The 20,040-nt window shown below is 33.9% G+C and overlaps 2 protein-coding genes across 2 annotated transcripts; one reads left to right on the forward strand and one right to left on the reverse strand.

Moving 5' to 3' along the window:
* Positions 1–592: 592 nt before the first annotated feature.
* LOC109039596 (uncharacterized) lies at positions 593–6,197 on the reverse strand. The gene is made up of 2 exons (XM_019055150.2): positions 5,965–6,197; positions 593–5,325 (listed from the first exon to the last, which is right to left on the reverse strand). The coding sequence occupies exon 2, from the start codon at positions 5,292–5,294 to the stop codon at positions 3,429–3,431; it is 1,866 nt and encodes a 621-aa protein (XP_018910695.2). The 5' UTR covers positions 5,295–5,325; positions 5,965–6,197; the 3' UTR covers positions 593–3,428.
* Positions 6,198–6,528: 331 nt separating this feature from the next.
* LOC109039586 (glycosylated lysosomal membrane protein) lies at positions 6,529–19,779 on the forward strand. Its single transcript, XM_019055131.2, has 7 exons — positions 6,529–6,926; positions 8,352–8,615; positions 9,370–9,570; positions 10,004–10,228; positions 10,493–10,776; positions 12,183–12,368; positions 13,105–19,779. Exons 1-6 carry the CDS (start codon positions 6,855–6,857, stop codon positions 12,352–12,354), a joined length of 1,218 nt encoding a protein of 405 aa, XP_018910676.2. The 5' UTR covers positions 6,529–6,854; the 3' UTR covers positions 12,355–12,368; positions 13,105–19,779.
* The last annotated feature ends 261 nt before the right edge of the window (positions 19,780–20,040 follow it).

Raw genomic sequence — 20,040 nt, forward strand, 5'->3', positions numbered from 1 at the left:
TTAGAAAAAAATTAATTCATATGTGGCAGGCAAATAGTCAAATGTTTTTACTTACAATAAATTTCTGATTCTTTTGCTCATTTTATTTTAGACAAAATAATTTTCTGCTCATCTAGAAGAGACGTTTTGTAAAAATTTGCACCATACAATTGTAAATAAATTAGATCTAGTCCTTAAACGAGCTTTTATCTTGAGATTTTCAGCATGCCATAAAATAAAGATTTTTTTAAAACGTTGATGGTTAAAATATATAATTTGGAGAGAAAAATATTAGAGAAAAGCATGAAATTGATGAATTCTCACATTCAAAACATTGTAAACTCCAAAGATCTTCATCAAAAACGTACAAGACTTTGTAAACCATCAAAATTTGACTATCTGCCTAGGTATTTGTTTGATACAATGCCTGATTTGACTATTTGTCTGCGACAAATTGAAAGGGGGAAGAAAATAATAGTTGGCCCTTTCTGGATTCTGAACTATTAAAATATATGTATCATATTCTTGAAATTAAGGAATGTCTTATTTATTGATTTTAATGTCCTTGGTTTAAATTCAGAGCTGATACAAATAATGAGTTGAAACACAGGGAAATGAAAATAAAAATAATATATTTCAACAAACTTATGATTTGAAAAACCAAAAAACCTTTTTATTTTCAATCCCGTTCTTACTTAAAAATACATCCGATGTAAAAAAAAAAAAGAGAAGAGATTAAGGCAGAGCGAGAGAGCAGAGATCGGAGACAAAAAGAATCCTAGAGGAGTTGTAAGATATTATGGAAGTAAGTAAAATACAGTTGTTCCACTCCTTCACGGCTTCCTTGATTGGCAAGTTTTAACAGGGTTAAAAAAGCGATGATTAAGAGAAAATCGGTGAACGGAATAATTCAGTCACGATTATTATTTCATACATAGGTATTTCCGTCTTTTGAACACATCTAGATGGTTGACTTATCCTATCTACAATTTGAGGGGCCTTGTCCTTTACTTGTAGGTAGATAGTAAAAGCTTGTTACAAAAAAATGTCAAGGTACTGAGAAATAGACATGACTTAGGCAGGAAAACATTCTTTTAAAATGTTCAATGCCTCATGTGTAGAAATTATGATCGAAAATAATTTGAGGAAAAATGTTTACCAAAATGATCATGGTTTTACGTTATGAAATTAACAGATACTTGATGATAGCGCCATGCCTTTGCCGCTTTGCCTTAGGTTGAATATTAAATTTTAATAAACTTTGAGATGGCATTCTAAAATTATTTTTTGGCTCAGCAGAATTTTAAGTTGATCGAAATTATGAACAGCGTTTGCCTTACTGTTTTTAACATGGACCAATGTGCAAGTGACAATATGCAATAGTAGCAAGCCTTAAACATATTTTTGCTTTGACCGTAGTCCGACAAAACAAACTTTTACAGTACTCTTCGAACTACCCACAAGTTTACAATCTTCTACAAATTCGAGGAACAGCTGAATAGCTTCTAACATTTCAGTGTCTTGAGAAATATTTACAGTTAGGGCTATAAGTAAATTTTTGATTGCTTAAAATTTGGTTAAAAGTTGAGGTACTTAAAATAAAACATGAGTTTAAATTTTTTTCATAGGTTGATAAAATTCATGATCAAGGAACTTTTATGAAGACGACTTACTTACTAAACCTATTAGAAAAACGGATATCGAGAGTAAGCTGTATGAAATGTCAAAATTTCGGAGGATCAACCAATCTACCCTTTAAAAATTTTTGCAAGAAATATCATTTTCAAATAGCTAGTAAAAATAATGTTACGTCGAAAGACAGTAAAAATAAGGTGCACTTGAGAGCTCAATAGAGCCACTGAGAGTGGATTTAATACCGAAATATTAAAGTAAGTAAGAGAGTTCACTTTCATAAAATATCATGTCCTCCTCACTTGTTGCTGATCAAATTTAAGGATGCAGAAAGTTCTTTAGGTCATGAATTAATCACGATCTCAGTTTCAAAATTGTATTATTTTGCAAAAAGGTCAAAAGCACATATTGCACCAAATACTTCAAAAAGTAACACGTTCCCCAGTTTTTCCACTTATTTATAAAAAAAATCCATAGAAAAAACGAAAAAAAAATCACGCCCCAGCCTCAGTTCATGCGCTCAGGCATTTTCTACACTCTTGATCAGTGCAGCAGAATCACTTTACAGGAAAATTTTAAGAGTTGCTCATTGTAAAACCTGAACTATTTCATCATGCAACATGGTAATCTGGCTCATGTACTGGGTCCTTTCTCCATTTTTCTTTCCTATAGTCTGCATGGAGGATTATGTGTTCATTATTAAGATAAACTTGAACACAGTAATTTAGTCTGGGGCTACCAAACAGTGAACTTGATGGCTTTTTTTGTGATTTAGGAAGTGGTTAGTGAATTGAATTACTGGCACCACTAAGTTTCTTGCAAAATTCATGGGAGAAACCCTGATGACTGATACTTATTCATCTTTTAAAGGAACCAGCTCCACGCATGACCAGAGTAAATTACACCTCGCAAAAAAGCATGCGACACAACTTATATGGACAAACATAAAACTGATTTTTTGTTAGCAGTCATGGTTTGTGAAAAACTATTAAGAGACCTTGCGTTCTGGACGATCCGAGTGCTTCTGGACAACAGATTTTTCATAAATGTTTGAGCCTTAATAGGCATGATAAAAAAAAAAAAAAAAAAAAAAAAAAAAATCTGTCAATTAATAAAAAGTTAAAAAAGAAATTGTATCTGAACAGAGAGAGAATCGAGTTCCTCTTCCATTTTAAAGGCAACTTTTCCTACTTGGGTGAAAAATCAAGATAGGAAGATAAGATTACTTTCACAAAACTTGGTAAGAATGGATATTCTTTGAAATTTTCACCTTCCCCCCTGGAGGGGAACCTCTTTTTGGAGGAGAACAGTGGTAATTTTAATTTAGAGAGGGCCAAATAAAGTCAAAGAAGTCGATTCATCAAAGAAGTAGGATCCACTTTATGTTCTCCATTATTTCTTTTGGTTACTGAACCTGAGCATTCACACACACATAAAAAAAGAAAAAAAAGAAAAGACGAATGGACCGAGAAAAAACTAAAAAATTGCTTGCAGTGCTCATTACAAACATGTAGGAGTGTGTGGAAATTTCCATGAAAATCTAGAGCTTAATTCAAGAAACTTTACAGGCAATTCTATTTTCTCCTTGTTTGACTCTCTTCAACTCGGTAGTATTTCCTTTTGCAGATGTTTAGATCTTTGTCTGATAAAAGTAGGATAAGTGTAGATTACGTAATACTCAGAATGATTTATGTACGATACGGTAATATAAAAGAATTAAATCACTTAAAAAGTACAAAATAAAAAAACAGAGAAACTCAGCTGTGTAAAATAAAATTCGACTAAAATAATTTTACTAGATATATACAAAAAAATACTTAGGAGCCATGCAGACGAAGCATATGAGTTTTGAGAATCCCATTCATTTTGAATTTAGCGTTGCAAAAAGGACAAACAAACCTTCGTTCTTCAGAGTGCCTTTGCAGGTCATGGGCTTGCAAATGAGAGCGAGTTTTGAAAGCCATGGGACACTTGTTGCACTTGTGCCTTCTTTGAGAAATGGTGGGATCGAGTGGCCGACCAGGGGTTTGCCGTTTGATTTTGGGAGTAAAATTTGAGGTATAAGAAACATTCGAATTGTTGCTCTCCGATTCTGAAGGGTGATATTGAAGAATATGCCGCAAAAGAACTTTTTTATAGGCAAACTTAACTTTACAATAATCACACTCAAACTTAGGAGCAGAGGCTGTGGTGCTAGATTTCGGTCGTCCCCGACGATGATGAAAGTTCTTCTTTTTCATTTTCTTGCGGGCCACTTTCTCATTTAGAGTTATTTTTGAGTGAACACGATGATTATGGCGTTGTAGATTAGCTTTCTTTTTGAACACAAGGCCACAATTAGAAACTTCGCAGTGATAAAACAAGTGATTTTCCAGTATATGATTTTTCAAAAGGCACTTACTACTGTAAAAAGCGGAGCAGTCATTGCAGTCGAAGATTCTAATTTCTTCAGAAGGCGAGGGTGGTCGTCTCACAATTCTTTTCACAGGCTGATTGTAATCAACCGTTTCGCGCAAATTGTAAGCCCTACGACTTGAATTTGGTTTCCCAGTAGATTGATGACTTTTCATATTTGAATTTTTTGGGCACTTTTTAGTATGAGCAACAACCATGTGCATATTGAGCAGTCTTCGATTATTCAAAACCACACCACACAAAGAACAGGTTAAGCTGAGTTTTTCTGAGACCTTCATTCGCTCTCTTTTAGGGTAGCGGTTCTCATTGGTTGCAGCGGTCAGAGATTTATATTTTCTGTGAATATTCATACAATGTGTTTTGAGGTGATATTTGGTCTTAAACTTTAAACCACAGTCTTCACACTCATGATTCCTCTCTTCGGAGTGGACAATTTCGCTGTGTGCCTTCAGGTTACTCTTTGTCATGAATCTGGCACCACACAAGGAGCACTGAAAAGGTCGTGGGCCAAGATTCTTTTTTCGTCGATGCTTCTGATAGTAGCTCTTGCATTCAACTCCAAGATTATTACTCCTCAGATCAGTACGACATGATTTTTTTGGATTCGCTGTCTCATTTAAGACAAATTTCACCTCAAACGGTGAGAGATAAGATCTGTACTCAAATTTTTTCCGTTTCGAGTGTTTAAAATTGAATGCAAGATCCTCTTCCATTATCGGATCTTCATCATCTTCTTCATCTTCCTCTTTAGAGTCACTTTCATCAATTTGCTTTACAGTAGTGAATAAGTTGTTAATTTCACTATCGCTCCATTCAAAATCAGTTTCTTCTATCTCTGAGGTATCTTCAGGGATATTTGTACTCAACTTTACACAATCAAGCTTTTCTTCTTTGATTTTGACCCCATTGTCAGCTACTAACAATTTTTCGTATTGATTGTACTTTACCTTTGCAGGGGTATCAAAGTCTTGTGATTTTGAAACCGTAGTTTCATTACTCTTCTCATCGATGTGATTTTTAATACTTTGGTCAGATTCACTCTCTTCATAGAAACAGTTTAAGTAATCTTGCCAAGCTGAGCACGGAAGGTCAGGCTCATATTCATACTCATATTCTTGAGGTGTTTTTGGGTGCAATGTATACTCACGTTTCCCCTTTTTTGCCAGCAATTCCTTGAGATATTTCTCACACCTGCGCCGCTTTTCAAGACGAATCGCTTTCAAGTTCCTTCCATTTTTGCCTTGTTTCCGCCCAGGTGTGCTCACCATGTTCTATCTAGATATTTGGTATCAATGTCATCTGAAACAAATCATCAGAGTGTATCAGAAAAATAATTATTAGAAGAATCAATTTCATTCTTGCTTCAGTATAGAAGCTCGGAGGGATTCTTGCTGCAGGAAAAAAAAAATATTGAACGAAAAGCTGGCAGTGATTGGGTAGGGAATATTATGAGTAGAACTAAGTAAAATATTCAGATCATAATCTCAATCTCAATGACAAAGAAATCTTTACCAAAAAATATCAAAGTGGAGGAGAGCGGTATTTTTTTGGTGTTTAAATTCTCTGAGAAGTGCTGTGTTGAACTGAAAAAAGCAGATGAGAAAAGTGATTTTATCTAAATTCTGCTTTACACAAGCACTTAGGATAGGTGACATATTGAGGGAATTTCTAAGCCGCTAAAATATTTCGGCAGAATTACTTCATATGTAATTAATTCATACAGTTAGATGTGTAAAGCTTGGTTGTAGTATAAAACTACATGAAGGGACAGCAGAATTAAAAGAAAAAAAAATTATGATACATTGACAATTGATCATCATTTGAGTTTTGATGCGTATAAACTCAAAATATGCAACAAAAATGATGCATTCCCATTACTTATAGTAGTTCAAGGCAGGAGAACCATAGAGAGCATAAAAAACACTTAGGTATGTGTACCTGATAAATTGTGTTTTGTAGACGGGGCTAGAAAGTAGAAAATCAAGAAAACGCGACACAAATAGTCATATAACGGTGGAACTGAGATGAATACTTTGGTTTCAATTAGATAATGTAAAATTAAACGACTAAAACCACAGGCTGAAGGAAAATGTAGGATTGTAGGAATAAAACTCTACTAACTCAACTGCAATAATGATTATAACCTCAAAACGTAAGAAACAATCTGAGAAAGAAACCGAGCCTTCTCTTGTTTGTACGAAAAGCGCCTTCAAGAATCAATGAGTAGGCAACCCGCCTTACAATGTATTGATGCTTAAAAATATTCTCTAGTACAAAATAAAGAATAATAATCACTTAAAAGAGTGACCTTTTAAATATAATTTAGAAGAATAATTGGAAAATATTAATGCATTTTGGATTTTGATGCATAATAAATTATTATTTCGACTTGAAGATGATGGTCTACAGTCCATGATGTGAGTCCTCTGAGTCACGTCAGCTCCTTTTTCTACCCTCATTCTTCAATGCGGAATGGGCCGCCGATTCCCCTCTACACCGACCGACTTTATCTCTTATCATTTTGGTTTCACCATTGTTTACTTTTGGGTCCTTGGATTTTGCTTTTGGGGCACCTAAAATGGATAGAGTGCACTTGAAATCGATTCCATTAATTGAAACAATGCGCGAACCTTTTCAGTTTTGAAAGCTCTTCAGTCCATGTGGTTTTAATCGTATTCTACTGTGCATTTTATTTCCTGAATGGGATCATTCTCTCCCTCCATTGTGTCAGTGTACCCACTCTCTTGATTTCTTGCTGCTTGCGCTCCTCACATTCATGGTTAAGAATTTGTAATTAGTGTCGTCGTATTCAAAAATAGATTTGGACCATGGACTCCATTATTTTAACTCTCTTAACCACTGGTTTGGCCCCGGTAGTAACTGCTTTCTTTGACAGAGAGGTGAGTTTATTCCGCTATTTGCGCCAACAAAGTGTTCTTTTAATCTTACCACCTGCACATCTTTATTGGACACATGAACTTCACAAAAAAACTCTCCGTTCCAGTGTCTTTTGCCACTAATAAGCAAGAAGCAAGTCATCTACCGACAAACGGTTCCATGTCAGTGGCTGTTAGTGTCGGAGCACCAAGGCCAAAGCCTCAACATAGGGCCAAAAAGAAAAGAAAAATTCATTTTGTTGGATACTCAAGATGTACACATAGTTGTATAGTACACATAGTACACATTTGCAACTTGCTCCTTTTGTACTTTTAATTTACGCAGGAAACCTTTAAGTATACATGCCATTCCGTAGAGAGATTTTCCAATACCCACTCAGCCTTTGAATCTGTTTCTCAAGTACAAAATTTATGCTCACTCTCAGTATATGAACTTTGTATGCTAATGGTACTGCTTGCGGGTGGTTTCACGATAATTGGAATACTTAGTTTTGTCGCTGTAACAGACAACACATTTTTCGGTCATATTTTTAGTAGAAATGATAATCACTCAAATTTTTTCGCATTAATCTTCCCAGGAATATGTAGTATAACACTTTCTAATGATTTATTGCTCTACTTCTCAATTAATATTGTGTAAATTCTGAAAATGTGCTGTCTGTTATGCGGTAAAAAGTCAGTGTAACAGACAGCACATTTTTGGCCATTTATTTACATATTAAAATTGAAAAGTAGAGCTATAAATCTTCGAAAAGCGTTATGACACGTAATCCTAGGTAGATTAATGCAAAAAAATTTGAGTGATTATCATTACTACTAAAAATATGACCAAAAAATGTGTTGTCTGTTACGGTGACAAAACTATTCCAGTTACCATGAAACCACCCTTGTGTACCTGCATTTTGATTCTGAGTATCTTTCTCTCTATCTTTGGGTTGTCTTGAGAATGCCCAATCTTTCCAAATTATTACAAATTTAATTTAAGTAATAATATTTATCATAGCTATCTCAAAAATTAAAAAAGCTGTGTTCCCTGTTCCTTTCATTTACATTCTCTAATGTAAAGTCAACTGATAATTTGCGACCTTGTGAATAAAGCTTTAGGTAACAAACCTCAGATTCTAAGCAATGATTCCATCTTTTGCTCTTATGCTCTCTAATTACCTTCCTATGGTTGAGCCGAAAATTTTACGCACACAAAATTTGAAAACACGTTGGTCCAAACGCCTCAAGATTTTTTATAATTTTAATCCATGAACTGTTTTAGATATTCCCTCTTTGAAACTTATCTTACTCCCGACTTTGCTGCATTTTGAATAGATTTTTTGTCTGTTACATAGCTAAAAGTACGAGTGTGCCAATTTTGTGGGTTGTAACATACAATTTTTTTATTTATCAGTCTCATGGTTTCAATAATTATTTTTTCAGCTCGAATTTTTCTCCAATCCGAATTGCAGCTCGAGTCCTTCTTTGAATTGTTCAGACTACTCATTACTGTATGTCAAGGCTCTCGGGCGAAATGACTCCCTCCATTACCTGTGGAACTCTGACCATAAACCATCTCTACTGCTTCTTGAATCCACAAAAGATTCGAATCTCTCCATAACTTGGCCTGATTTCGTGAATGGGTCTGCTGATTCTATTCGATTGACCTCACCCATCAGTTATGCATTTGGATTGGTGATCAACAAGGTATACTTGCATTCTCTGACTTATTGGTAAATTTTAGTTTGCAAGTGCACGATTCCTCGGGTAAGTCAAACTGATATAGCGGTAGGCTGGTTTGGACACCGAAAAGCTCAGATAATGCAGCTTTCATACTGACTAGCTTAATTTGACACTCTGCATTTATGATACATTCTGAAATAAACACAAATTTTTTAAAAAATGGTGTATTAAATATTTACAAACGAAATGTATCATAAAATGTAATAAACAAAATTTGACAATACTTTTCCCAACTCCTAAGTCCGCTAGAACAATTTTAGCCGATTCTTCGGAGAGTAAAAATATGAAAACCATGGGTAAAAAAAAGAATCAGTCCCTCCACTGGTTAGTTTGCACTATTTGGAGTCCAGATAATCTGATGTTTAGTGTATGCACTTGCTTTTTGATCATCTCTCAGATATCCTTCTTCTTTTTCTCTGGTTTTTTTTTTTTTTTTTTTTTTTTTTTTTTTTTTTTTTTTTTAATTGCCTTCTAAGTAGGTATAAATAATAGGCTGCTAATTGGAAGTTACTTAGTTTAGCCAAGAATGGATATTATATGTTTCCCCACCATAATATTTTAATTGCATTGCATGGAAGTTGAAGGGTTTTCCCTGATTGCTTGTAATTTTCCATGTAGCATTCTAAGTATTAAAAGAATGTTGTCAAAGCCAGCAAGTGTCAATTACAAAACCCAGCTGAAACGAACATTTTTCTCATGATTTTCATTTTTTTTGCAGATCATTGAGTTCAATGACATCGGTGACACAGGCTTTATGAATGAAACCTCAAAAGAAACATTAATTCTGAGTGCAGATAATTTTAAATGGAGAGTCAAATCTTTTTATCAGAATCCGGACTCAGGGACTGTGAATTTTGAGGTGACTGCTAATGGATATTCATCCGAGGACATAGTTAAAAATGGCACTATATCATTTCTTGTAAGTATTCCCCTCAGTTATCTTTACTTTTGAATTTTCAGTGACTTTCCTGATCCAATACCAATTTAATTTAATTTCATTTTCTTGTAATTTATATCAAGAAGTCATTAAGAAAAAGGGCATTGGATACTTGCACTTTTAGCCTCTGCCTCTATTGGCTGAGGCAGCCAGGCTGTCTGCGAATGGTGACACTAGAATCTTTTGCCGGCTGTCCTCAGTTTAAGCAGGGACGGTATTTGTCGAATCATGATTTTCTCCCCGATTCATCTACTAGAGAAGTGTGAGCTCTCAAACAGGTATAAGAATATGCAAATTGTAACGTACTTCAATCCATTTTCCAAGTGAGGGGCAAAACAACATACTGTTCGAATAATATAACATTTATAAACTTGACAACCACACAACTGCATTTCCTCTTCATTCATTGTTCCAGGTGAGTGTGTTTCCATCCAAGGACCATGGGATTGATTTGCCTCATTTGCTGCACACTGCCAACTCAACTCAAATAGACATGACAATTGATCATTTCACTACAGCTTACCCTAATTCACGATTTGCAGTGGAGCTGGCATTTGTCTCTTCAGAAACTGAGAACTCGGACTTAGAGCTCAAGTCAAAGAAAAGTTTGGATGATGAGCACTCTCCTGGAGTTTTTACGGTAACTATTTCTGTAATTCACAAGTTTTAATAGAGGTTTTATTTAACTTTACCAACTTTATTTTTTTTTTGTTCTTTTTTAATTTATTTTAAACCTGGTTTTTCATTGTTATTATTATTTTTTTTAAATGTTAAATCTATTTTTATAATATTTTATTGGTTCTTGTTCAGTACTGCAATGGTAATCTTTAACTGAGGTGAAAATATGTTACGGAAATTGAATGTCAGTGCTGTATATCTAAGATAATCGTTTGTTTGTTTTCAGGTGATTGAGTTGCAAACAGAAAATTCAAAGAAAGGTAACGTTGGGGGTTATCTCCAGTGGCGGCCGCTAGTTTACACATTCAATGATCGAGATTATGCTAACTCCACGGACACCGTTCATTACCATGTGGAGAACATAACTACAGAGCAAGAAAACTTCCTGAACAACTCCCTTCCTTTCGTGTTTTTTGAGAAGAACATATCACAATTGGCAGTTAGAGCGATGAATGTTTCATTTGGTTTTAAACTTGATGGGTTTTACAGGAAATCAGGATACTTATCATGGTAAATTATGCAATTTCCAAAGTAATATCTAGCTCTTAACATTTAACCTTGTAAATTATTTATCAGAAATTTTTAGGATACAATATCTAGTATTTACCAAGACCACCAGTTTATTTTTCCAGACCACCATTATACATATAGCACTCTCTGGCAATCTGCGACTCCTAACTGTTGAAGACTTCAGTCCTCAAAAACTCAAAAAGCCTTTCTGGGAGTTGGTACTCCCTCATTTTTTTTCAACTTCATGTCACCACCCTTTCACTGGGCAGAGGGTGCACCCTCTTTGACTGCTTCTCCGAGAAACCAAATCAAGCATCTTTTTTGGCAGCTTTACCTCTGCTGTTATCCCGCTCATTCGACCTTGTCATACTAATTGTTTGGTTATAATAATGTCAAACACAATTTAGTCTTTTAAAAGTCACAAAAATGTCCTTCCAGAAATTTTATGAAAAGTGTAGTGAATGTAAATTTATTGGAAGCCGAACCGATTTCGGCGTTAATAAGGAAGATTTTTCAAACTTATTCTTTCAGCAAGGCAGTTGGGACCTTCTCTTCCTTTTTTGTCTTTCCTCCTTCTTTCACAACCAAGCGCAGGGAAAATTGTAGTGTTGAAAATCTGTAAAAGAGGGTTGCCACAGTCAGGGAATACTGGGAAATGTCAGGGAATTTTGAAAAGTCAGGGAAAACCTGGAAGTGTCAGGGAAAAATTTGTTAGGTCACCTTTTTTTGCTTTGTTGAAAACTATTTCTATTCATGTCTTTTTAACCATTTGTCTCTGCAATTTGTTTCTTCAATTGTCAGGGAATTTCACCAAAATGTGTCGGGAGAATATCAAGGAATTTTATTTTCTAAATTCTGTGGCAACTCTGGGGGAAAATTCTGCCGTGCAAAGGAAGATCGCCTTATGAACATTCGAGAGTTGTCGAATTTTCTTTGATAAAATGTTTAGAATTGAGGAAAGATATGAATATATTTCCTTGAAATTTTTAGGAACTTCAGGTGAAATTTCGAACAAAATTATCTGAAAAATTGGAAGGAAAATATTCATAAGTTTACCAGGAAATTCGTGTTTTATCAAAAGAAATTTGACAACGCCTGAAGGCTCATACGGCGTTCTTTCTTAGCAAGGAAGAATTGCAGTGTTGAAAATCTATAAAAAGCTACTTCGAGACTCATTTTATAAGATTGTCGAATAAAATGCAGCCAAAGTCATTTCCTCAAATTAACATACAGTAAATTCTTATACTTATTCAGACCAATCTATGGTTCTAAATCAAGTAGCATAATTGCTTGGTAAAAATATTAAAAACAACATCAAAATTGGATTAATTTCCTATTCACTAATGAATTTTGGTACTCATTTTTTGAGTGTAAAGAACTGAAATTTTTCTCATGGTTTTCTACAGGTCATTTTTGGTCGGTATCGGGGAGCCACCTGTTGAGTCTTTCTCAATGTTGGTGCTTTTGATCATCGGGATTGGTCTCGGTCTCCCGACACTAGTCATCATCGGAGGATTCTTTTTTGTTGTGTTCCGGCGTCTCTCAAGAAATAAAGATGAACTGTTTTTCAGCCAGTAATTTTCATGTTGATAGTAAGTTATTTCAATCCATCACAATGCTATCACTCATTACTTATGAACCGTATTAGCTAAATTGGTTCTTATGTGCGAAATTAGATCGGGTCAACAGAAACATATCAAATTGCATTTTGGAGCAAAATAAGTCAAGAGTAGTTTTGAATTCAACCAGCCGAAAATTTTCTCCTGTCAAAAATTTCAAGTCGAGGAAAAATATTTTGAGCCTGGAAATAATTTTCAAACTTTGTACTTAACTTTGAGTCTTGTGGAGGAATAAAACTTCAAACCTCTTTCTGGCGTTGAACTTGATGCGACTTTGTGAATCACTGCTAAACACTGTCCAATTAACAAGTTAATGAATTTTGCAAAGAATGCTAATAAATGGATATTCCACTCTTTTCTCTGTTAGAAGAATATTTTGTAGATATTAGAGATTTTCAGGCCATGAAGTTGGCCTCTTTCTCTTTGAAAAAATAAAATAAAGATATTTTGAAACACCGCACTGGAGATACCTTGTTTTACACTGTGGCCATCGATATTCAGAACGATCCCAGTCTTGATCATATTTGGATATGAAAGCAATAATTATTTACCACTAATTTTTCATTCTCAAATGATTTCTTCAAAATGCGCTTCTCAACAATTCTTTGGTACATCTAAATCTTATATATCATTTGTATCAAGATGATCAAGTTGTTTGCCTCTCATCAATATATTTTGAAGCTCATCTTTTTTCTGAACATGTTCACAGAAAAAATCGGAGCACACATTAAAATTCAATCCAACTGCATATTTTGACTCAGACGCAGTGTGTTTCTGGCTATCCTGTTAGTGATTTTTCTCTGGTAAGTTATTCACTCTTCACCAGCACCAGATGCTTACCTTTTCTGTTGTTTCTTTATATTTCATCTGCTCAATGAATATCTCTGTTCATCAAGGTAAATAGTCTCTCCACCATACTCTAACCTTTGTGTGCAATTTTTTCACTGTTTTCTCAGCCTCTAAACTGTTTGCCGACTGAAAAAGCCCAGTCCTCATTTTTCCCTCTCTTTTTTTTCTGCACCTTTTTCTACTCCGTAAAATTATTGCCCCCACAAATTTGCTTCGTTCATACTTTTAAATAAGTGAAGACACTTGCCTTGAACAGCCAATTATTGATACTACCGTGCCAAGGAAAGAACGCAATATGAGTCTCCAGACATTGCTAAATTTCTTTTGATAAGATGTTTATTTTTGAGGAGTGTCATTATTATTTGTTCTTGAACTTTTCAGATAACTTAAATTTAATTATGTATAATATTCTCTGAGAACTCGGGAGAAAAATATATTTTTAATTCCTCCAAAAATTAATGTTTTATCGAACCAAATTGGGCAACGTCCACAAGCTCATATGGCGCTCTTTGTCGGCACTTCAGAATAGGTCTCTTTCTACATAAAAAATTTACAGAGATTAAGAGATGGCAGGAGCCAATACTTTTTGTCACATTCCGATTGAAAATTTTTCAGGAAATATTCACCACAGATAGAAAACATGCCATCAAGATAGAAAATATAGTGTTTCTCCTTTTGATAACAAATACTAAGATATACTTTTAAGATAACTGTACTAACTCTCTGCTCAATCTGAACAATACTTTTGACAATGCTGAACAATACATCAAGAATGTATTTTCTTGATCTAGGCAAGAAGGAACTTTCATTTTGATGCTTTGCAGTTATAGGATTGTAATATTTTTTCAGTTCTTGAAAACTTTACAGTAAAATTTTGATCTCGAAGGATGTATTTACATATCTAAATTTATTAACCACAAGACTACAAACTTGCTGAAGACACACATCCTATAAATATCTTCCAGCAGTGTCTTTTAAGGGGTGTTTGTTAATTTTGATAGTTTTTCCTTTGTTTACGCAGATGAAAATAATGGTTTTTTTGGGAGCGTGTAGGAAGCTACATTAGTGACAGATGTTAGTGTTAAATTTAAGACAACCCCAAGAGGGTTTGCTGTTTAATTGAAAGTTCAGGTCACATTTCAAAGAGGAATCTCTTATCAAAACTGTCAAAATATCCTAGTAAAGAAACCCTTTTTGCTCTCTCTCTCACATACAAATGCCACCTTGCTTTTACAAGATTTGTATCGTTTTTTTTTTAATCAATTTAACAAGCATTTTACATAAATTCTACACAAAATTTTAGTTTTTTATGCTACATACTTTGTAGTTTATTATATGTATAGCATCAATGTAAATGATTTATAGAATCCACAAAATTTTGATATCAATTTTCCTCCTTGATTGTTTTAACATAAATTTCAAATTAATTTTACTTAAAAAAGAGCAAAACAGGTTTTCTCACTCGCACATTGCAACAATTTGTTCTCGTTTTTTATGTTTAAATTCAACAGCCAATGCTGCCAAACCACTGTCAACAACTGCATTTTGTCAAAACTGACTAGCTTAAGTCTGGCGTGCTTAGGAAGAACGCCGTAAGAGCTTTCAGCTATATTTTCTTTGATAAAATAGGAATTTTAGGGAAACCTGTGAACATTTTGCCATGAATTTTTCGAAAAATTTAATTTGCAACCAGGTCTAAATTATTTGAAAATTTCAAGAGAAAATATTCATAATTTTCCTTATAAACAAATATTTTATTCAGGAAAATTTGGTAACCTTCAAATGTTCATAAAGCATTTTTCCTCAGCCGGACATAATTAAGAAGTACATTAACAATCAATTGTAGTCATGCCTTTTCTCAATTAAGCTGGAAATGTTGGCTCCTCTCTACTGAACACCATCAACAAAATTCTTGTGAGCAACTGCTTGAAATATTGCTATTCAACCATTATTCGAGCATTTTTTTTGAGATTTACAGTATTGTAGTGGTTGCAAGTTATTGACCTATTTGTGATCATTCCAATTTTCACCAGACTCTCTCAATTTTTTTTTTTTTTTTTTTTTTTTTTTTTTTTTTTTTTTTTTTTTTTTTGATGACGTCATGAAAGAGACTTAATTTAGTAGAAACGCACCAATTTAATTTTTTTTAGACTCAAGGAGTAGACTTGTAAGCGGCTAGGTAGACTTCTCCATAAAAACTGTAGACTTGGTTTATTCTCTGAATTCAATTTCAGACGTTGATGAATCTGCAAAAGAACCAACTGTATATCTACCTAGCCCTTTTCTATGAAAGTAGTATTGGACATCTGTGAATCTGCAGAAGCATGTCATCAATAACAAACAAAAAACTTCTTTTTGGAGCAAAAATTTTATTGCTTCAAAATAAACAGACGAACATGCTGTAGTATAGAGGGCAGAAACGGACATTATGACACAATGCCTTTTTTTTCCGAGGGACGTGAAAAAGAAAACACCACTGTTTTTTATAAACCATCGTTGCCACTTCTATACCAGCAAGGGATATAGAACCAAAGTGGCTACTCCCACTGGGAGGGGAGGGGGAGGGGGGGGGGAAGGGCTTACCTAGGAACAAAGTTTAAAATTGAAAATTACCTCAACTGTACATGTTACCGTCAAATGGTCTAACTTGGGCCACTTTGACATCGTGTATCTTTTTGATGGATGAGTATTTTTACATCAATGATAGGTCAAATTTAGGGTCTCACCCAGACCTTCCAAAACCACTATTCAAAATTGTTACTATTTTTTTTTTTTAAAGAAAGGAGGGTGGCCCAAGTTACCTTTGTAGGAACTTATACTATTGAGTGGGACGCAGGGAAAAGTTTAAAGAACCGATTTTGGTGGTAGAGAAAAAAAAACAAGACCTTTATTGGGTGCTACATTTTGATGGAGAGCAACCTGATGCACGGACATGACGTCAACCTCACAGCAAGGAAAAATGCTTAGTTGTTGGCAGCTTCTGATTGGTTGGAGAAAGAACAAAAGGGGCTGCCAACCTAAACTACACAGGTTACACATGTGTGATAGACCAATATTTACTAAGTCCAACAACCTTCAAGTTTGGGTAACTTGGGCCACCTATTATTTTTAAATAGTAGGCCCATATTAGCTTACCTAAAGCTAACATGGGCTAGTAATTTGAGTTTTAAAAAAGAAATGAACGTATTTACACAAAAAAGTTGAATAATTTAAGTTGAAAAACATGATAAAACATGGAAAAAAGCGCTTAGCTGAACAATAAAGATAAATTTGGCATAACAATTAAGATGCTTACCTAAATTAAGCCTTAAATAACAATACTACTGGTTTGCAGATCACATTTAAAGATTACATTGAAACTTAAAATGAAGGCAGTCAAGAGAAGCGCGTAGATAGGTACGGTAGCTACTTTTAAGTTTAAGAGCGCAAACGTGTGAATTTCTTAGACCAGGGTAAACTCAACAACTATTAATGGCTAAAGCTTGTGCCAGTTTAACTTTAAGAACACAGTTTGGAAAACATGTTACAATTATGGAATGAGCTTTTCTTGCATATGAAGGTACAAAATTCAAAATATATCCGACGAAAGGCAATTTTGGTACCTATGCATTTTTCACTTAAAATTAAAAAATAGAAAGTTAAGCTCGAAAAAGGAACACATTAAAAAAAAACTTAGGTAATTATTATTGCAGTCTTTTAGACTAAACTTTACCTAAATGAGTATGAGAAATGACTGCTTAAACAACTAAGAGGGTGGGTAGAGGTAGGTAAGACTAAAAAAGTACTTAGGTAAAAGACAAAAAATTTAGTAAACACATACAAAAAATAAAACTAGACATATTCGTCCATGAAAAATCTCCATAAAAAAATTGGGAAATTTCGATTTTCATCAAAAACTAGCTTTCTTTCATTCTCAAAGCACTGTGAATCAGAACTGGAATAAGTGTATCTGTCCCTTACAATTTTCATGGGCTTGAGCATTCTTAAAATTTGGCTTAATTTTACGCTACTTATGTCATCAATGATCAGAAAAACATAAAAGTCCTTTTGACCTTTGTAATTTCTTAGAAACTTACACTTGAAATCAAGTTTGTTAATTTTCAAAACCTTTGCCACAAATTGTTTTATGGACTCCTTTTTTTAAAGTTGCATGTATATTAACTGGACAGCGATATAATCTCCTTTAGGGTTTCTCGCCGAAGCGCCACCCCTCCCTCCCTCCCCAGTCAATCCATCCATGAATCCAGCAATATTGCAATAGATGTGGCAACGTTGGTTAAAACAGTGGTTTTTTTTCACGGCCCCCCTTAAAAAAAAAAAAAAAAATTGCATCGTATCATAGTGTCCGATTTTTCCCTCCATAGCTGGAGTAGATTAAAATCACACATTTTCAAATGAAAATGTTTTTTACAGGAGTTTCCCTGGAATTTTGCCGAACAGTTCTAACAATGCAAACAAATTTCTTGTTTCCTGAAAAACTTGGTGCATTTCTGTTAAACTGGGGCCAAATACACTGAATATTGCAGCTGAACTTAGCTGCGTGGAAAATGTCTCTTACAGATAAAAAAAACCTCTTATTTAATGAAGATTATCCAGTTGAAAATTCAATATTTTTGGCAATAAGCGTTTTCACCCCATGATGGATTTTCAATTTTACAATGTTTATTTACCTAGAGTTCAGCTGTGATTTAGTGAATAAAATATTGAGGTTATTTGTTTTATTTTTACTTATTGGATGAAGTAGAACTGCGCGTTAAAAAAAAAAAAAGGAACGTTGTCAAAAAACGTTGCACGTGCTGTTGGCAAAGCTTTTTTCATAAGTGTAACACTTCATCAAAATTAAAAAATCTCTGAAAAATAAATTTATTCACTGTGGTAACTTTGTGTTAAATGTATGGTAGTTTCTACATGAAGGAAATCAATTATCAATGTTTAGAAGTATTTTTACAAATCTGTTTAGTTGTTAAATGTCAAACAAAAGGTTTGAGGAATTGCGCAAGTTGGTATCAACCTCAAACTGTGATCTATTTGCATTTGTATTACCTATCTTTCTATATCTACTCCTTTAAAGCTTAAATGATCTATTATTTTTCTAAAGCACATAAATTGATGATAATTTACTGTATAATTAATGGATCTGTTTAGTTAAGTTTAACATTATTGTTATTACTAATTGTTTTCTGTCTTAGAAAAGGGTTTGAAAAAAAAAAATGTTTAGGATCATGTATGTAATTTAAATTGTTTGACAGAGCTAGGCTCAAAAAGACTGGAAAAGAAATTTATTTTATTTTATCTTATTTGTTTTATTACTGTCTCTTGGCTTGCCATTTTAGATATTAAATTCATCCCCTATGTTGTTTTTACAATTTTCTCTCTTTTTTTCTTTGTAATGTGGCTGGATTACAAGGCTGCAGAAAGAAAGCCAATGATTCCTAAAATATGTACGGTTTAAATAACACAGAATTCACACCGAAGTGAATTTTGTAATGTTAGAGCTCATAATGTCCAGCAGGTACGCAAGGTGAGCTGATAGTTCATGTTCTTTCACCGATGATACTTGTCTGGTTTTGAACAACTATCAATCAACAGCCAATCCTAAAGAAAGGTACCGTGTGCACTGACAGTATGGTGTGTACTGTACCTACACTTCCCTTCAAAATTTCAATGCCAGGCTTTGTTCAATGTTACGATGTATGTCTGGCACAGGTATCCACTTCATGTACACATTCATTTATGTAATGCTGCAATTTCATCAAGTACAAATTGCCCATCTAAATCATGTAGATTAGGATATGAGAACAACTGTTATCTATGTCTCTCATTTAGATGACTTATCTCAGTTTATAAATTGATTTTCCACAAGAGGCATGAACTATGTACATCCTATTATGAGTAACAAATCATTTACTTCTTTCACCATGACTAGGCACCCAAATTCAGTATCCACTGAAACTTTTATTTTTTTATTTTTTTTTTTTTTTTTGGTGTGAAATATAAGGAACGGAACATTATTTGGTAAAGTTCATTATTAGATTCAGACCTCTAAGTTTTTACTATACTGTCAGGACCACAAATTTATCTCTTATAGATGTTATGATTGTAATTCACTCATATTGGGTGCATTAGTCCACTATAGAAAATTAGCATGGGACAATTTTATTGCTCCAAATGAAAGTGCTTGACGAGCTGAGTTTGCAGTGTTTTTAAATGAAATTCTGACTCGGAAAATTGAAAAACTATGGATTTAAGAGCAAGAAAAATTATGACATCCTAGATGAGTACTTTCAATTCAAGCGCATTTATCTCAGCAGATTAGAACATTGTGTCTTAACTTATCCCACAATTTCCCATTTTAGGATTTTCAAATTTTTCAAAAATCAAGGATTTTCCCGTGCCCAGCTCATTCATTAGTTTAAATAAAATTCGGCTTACTTCAGGCACCTGCTAATTTTCTGTTATATATTAATCTACTTTTTTATCATATAGTATACAGCTTTATTTCCGAAACTGAGACCCAGGAGAGGGCCTTACTTAAGTGTCCCCCAAAAAAACTAGCCCATTTATTTTTCCTAAACAGTCTAAAAACTTGACCAATTTTATAGCAAAATTATTTTTTTTATGATACATAGTTTTCTAACTTTATTATCAATAAGAGGTTAAAAATCATAATTATCAATAAATGACGGTGTAGTGAACTAGAATTTGATAAAAATTATATTGGCAAGCAAATAATCGAACCATGTCTAAAGTAGCGGAAGATGATGTTTATAAATACTACACAACGGGATGTTCTGTA

The sequence above is a fragment of the Bemisia tabaci genome, chromosome 2 (genome assembly GCF_918797505.1).
Source record: "Bemisia tabaci chromosome 2, PGI_BMITA_v3".
NCBI classification, from domain to species: Eukaryota; Metazoa; Arthropoda; class Insecta; order Hemiptera; family Aleyrodidae; genus Bemisia; species Bemisia tabaci.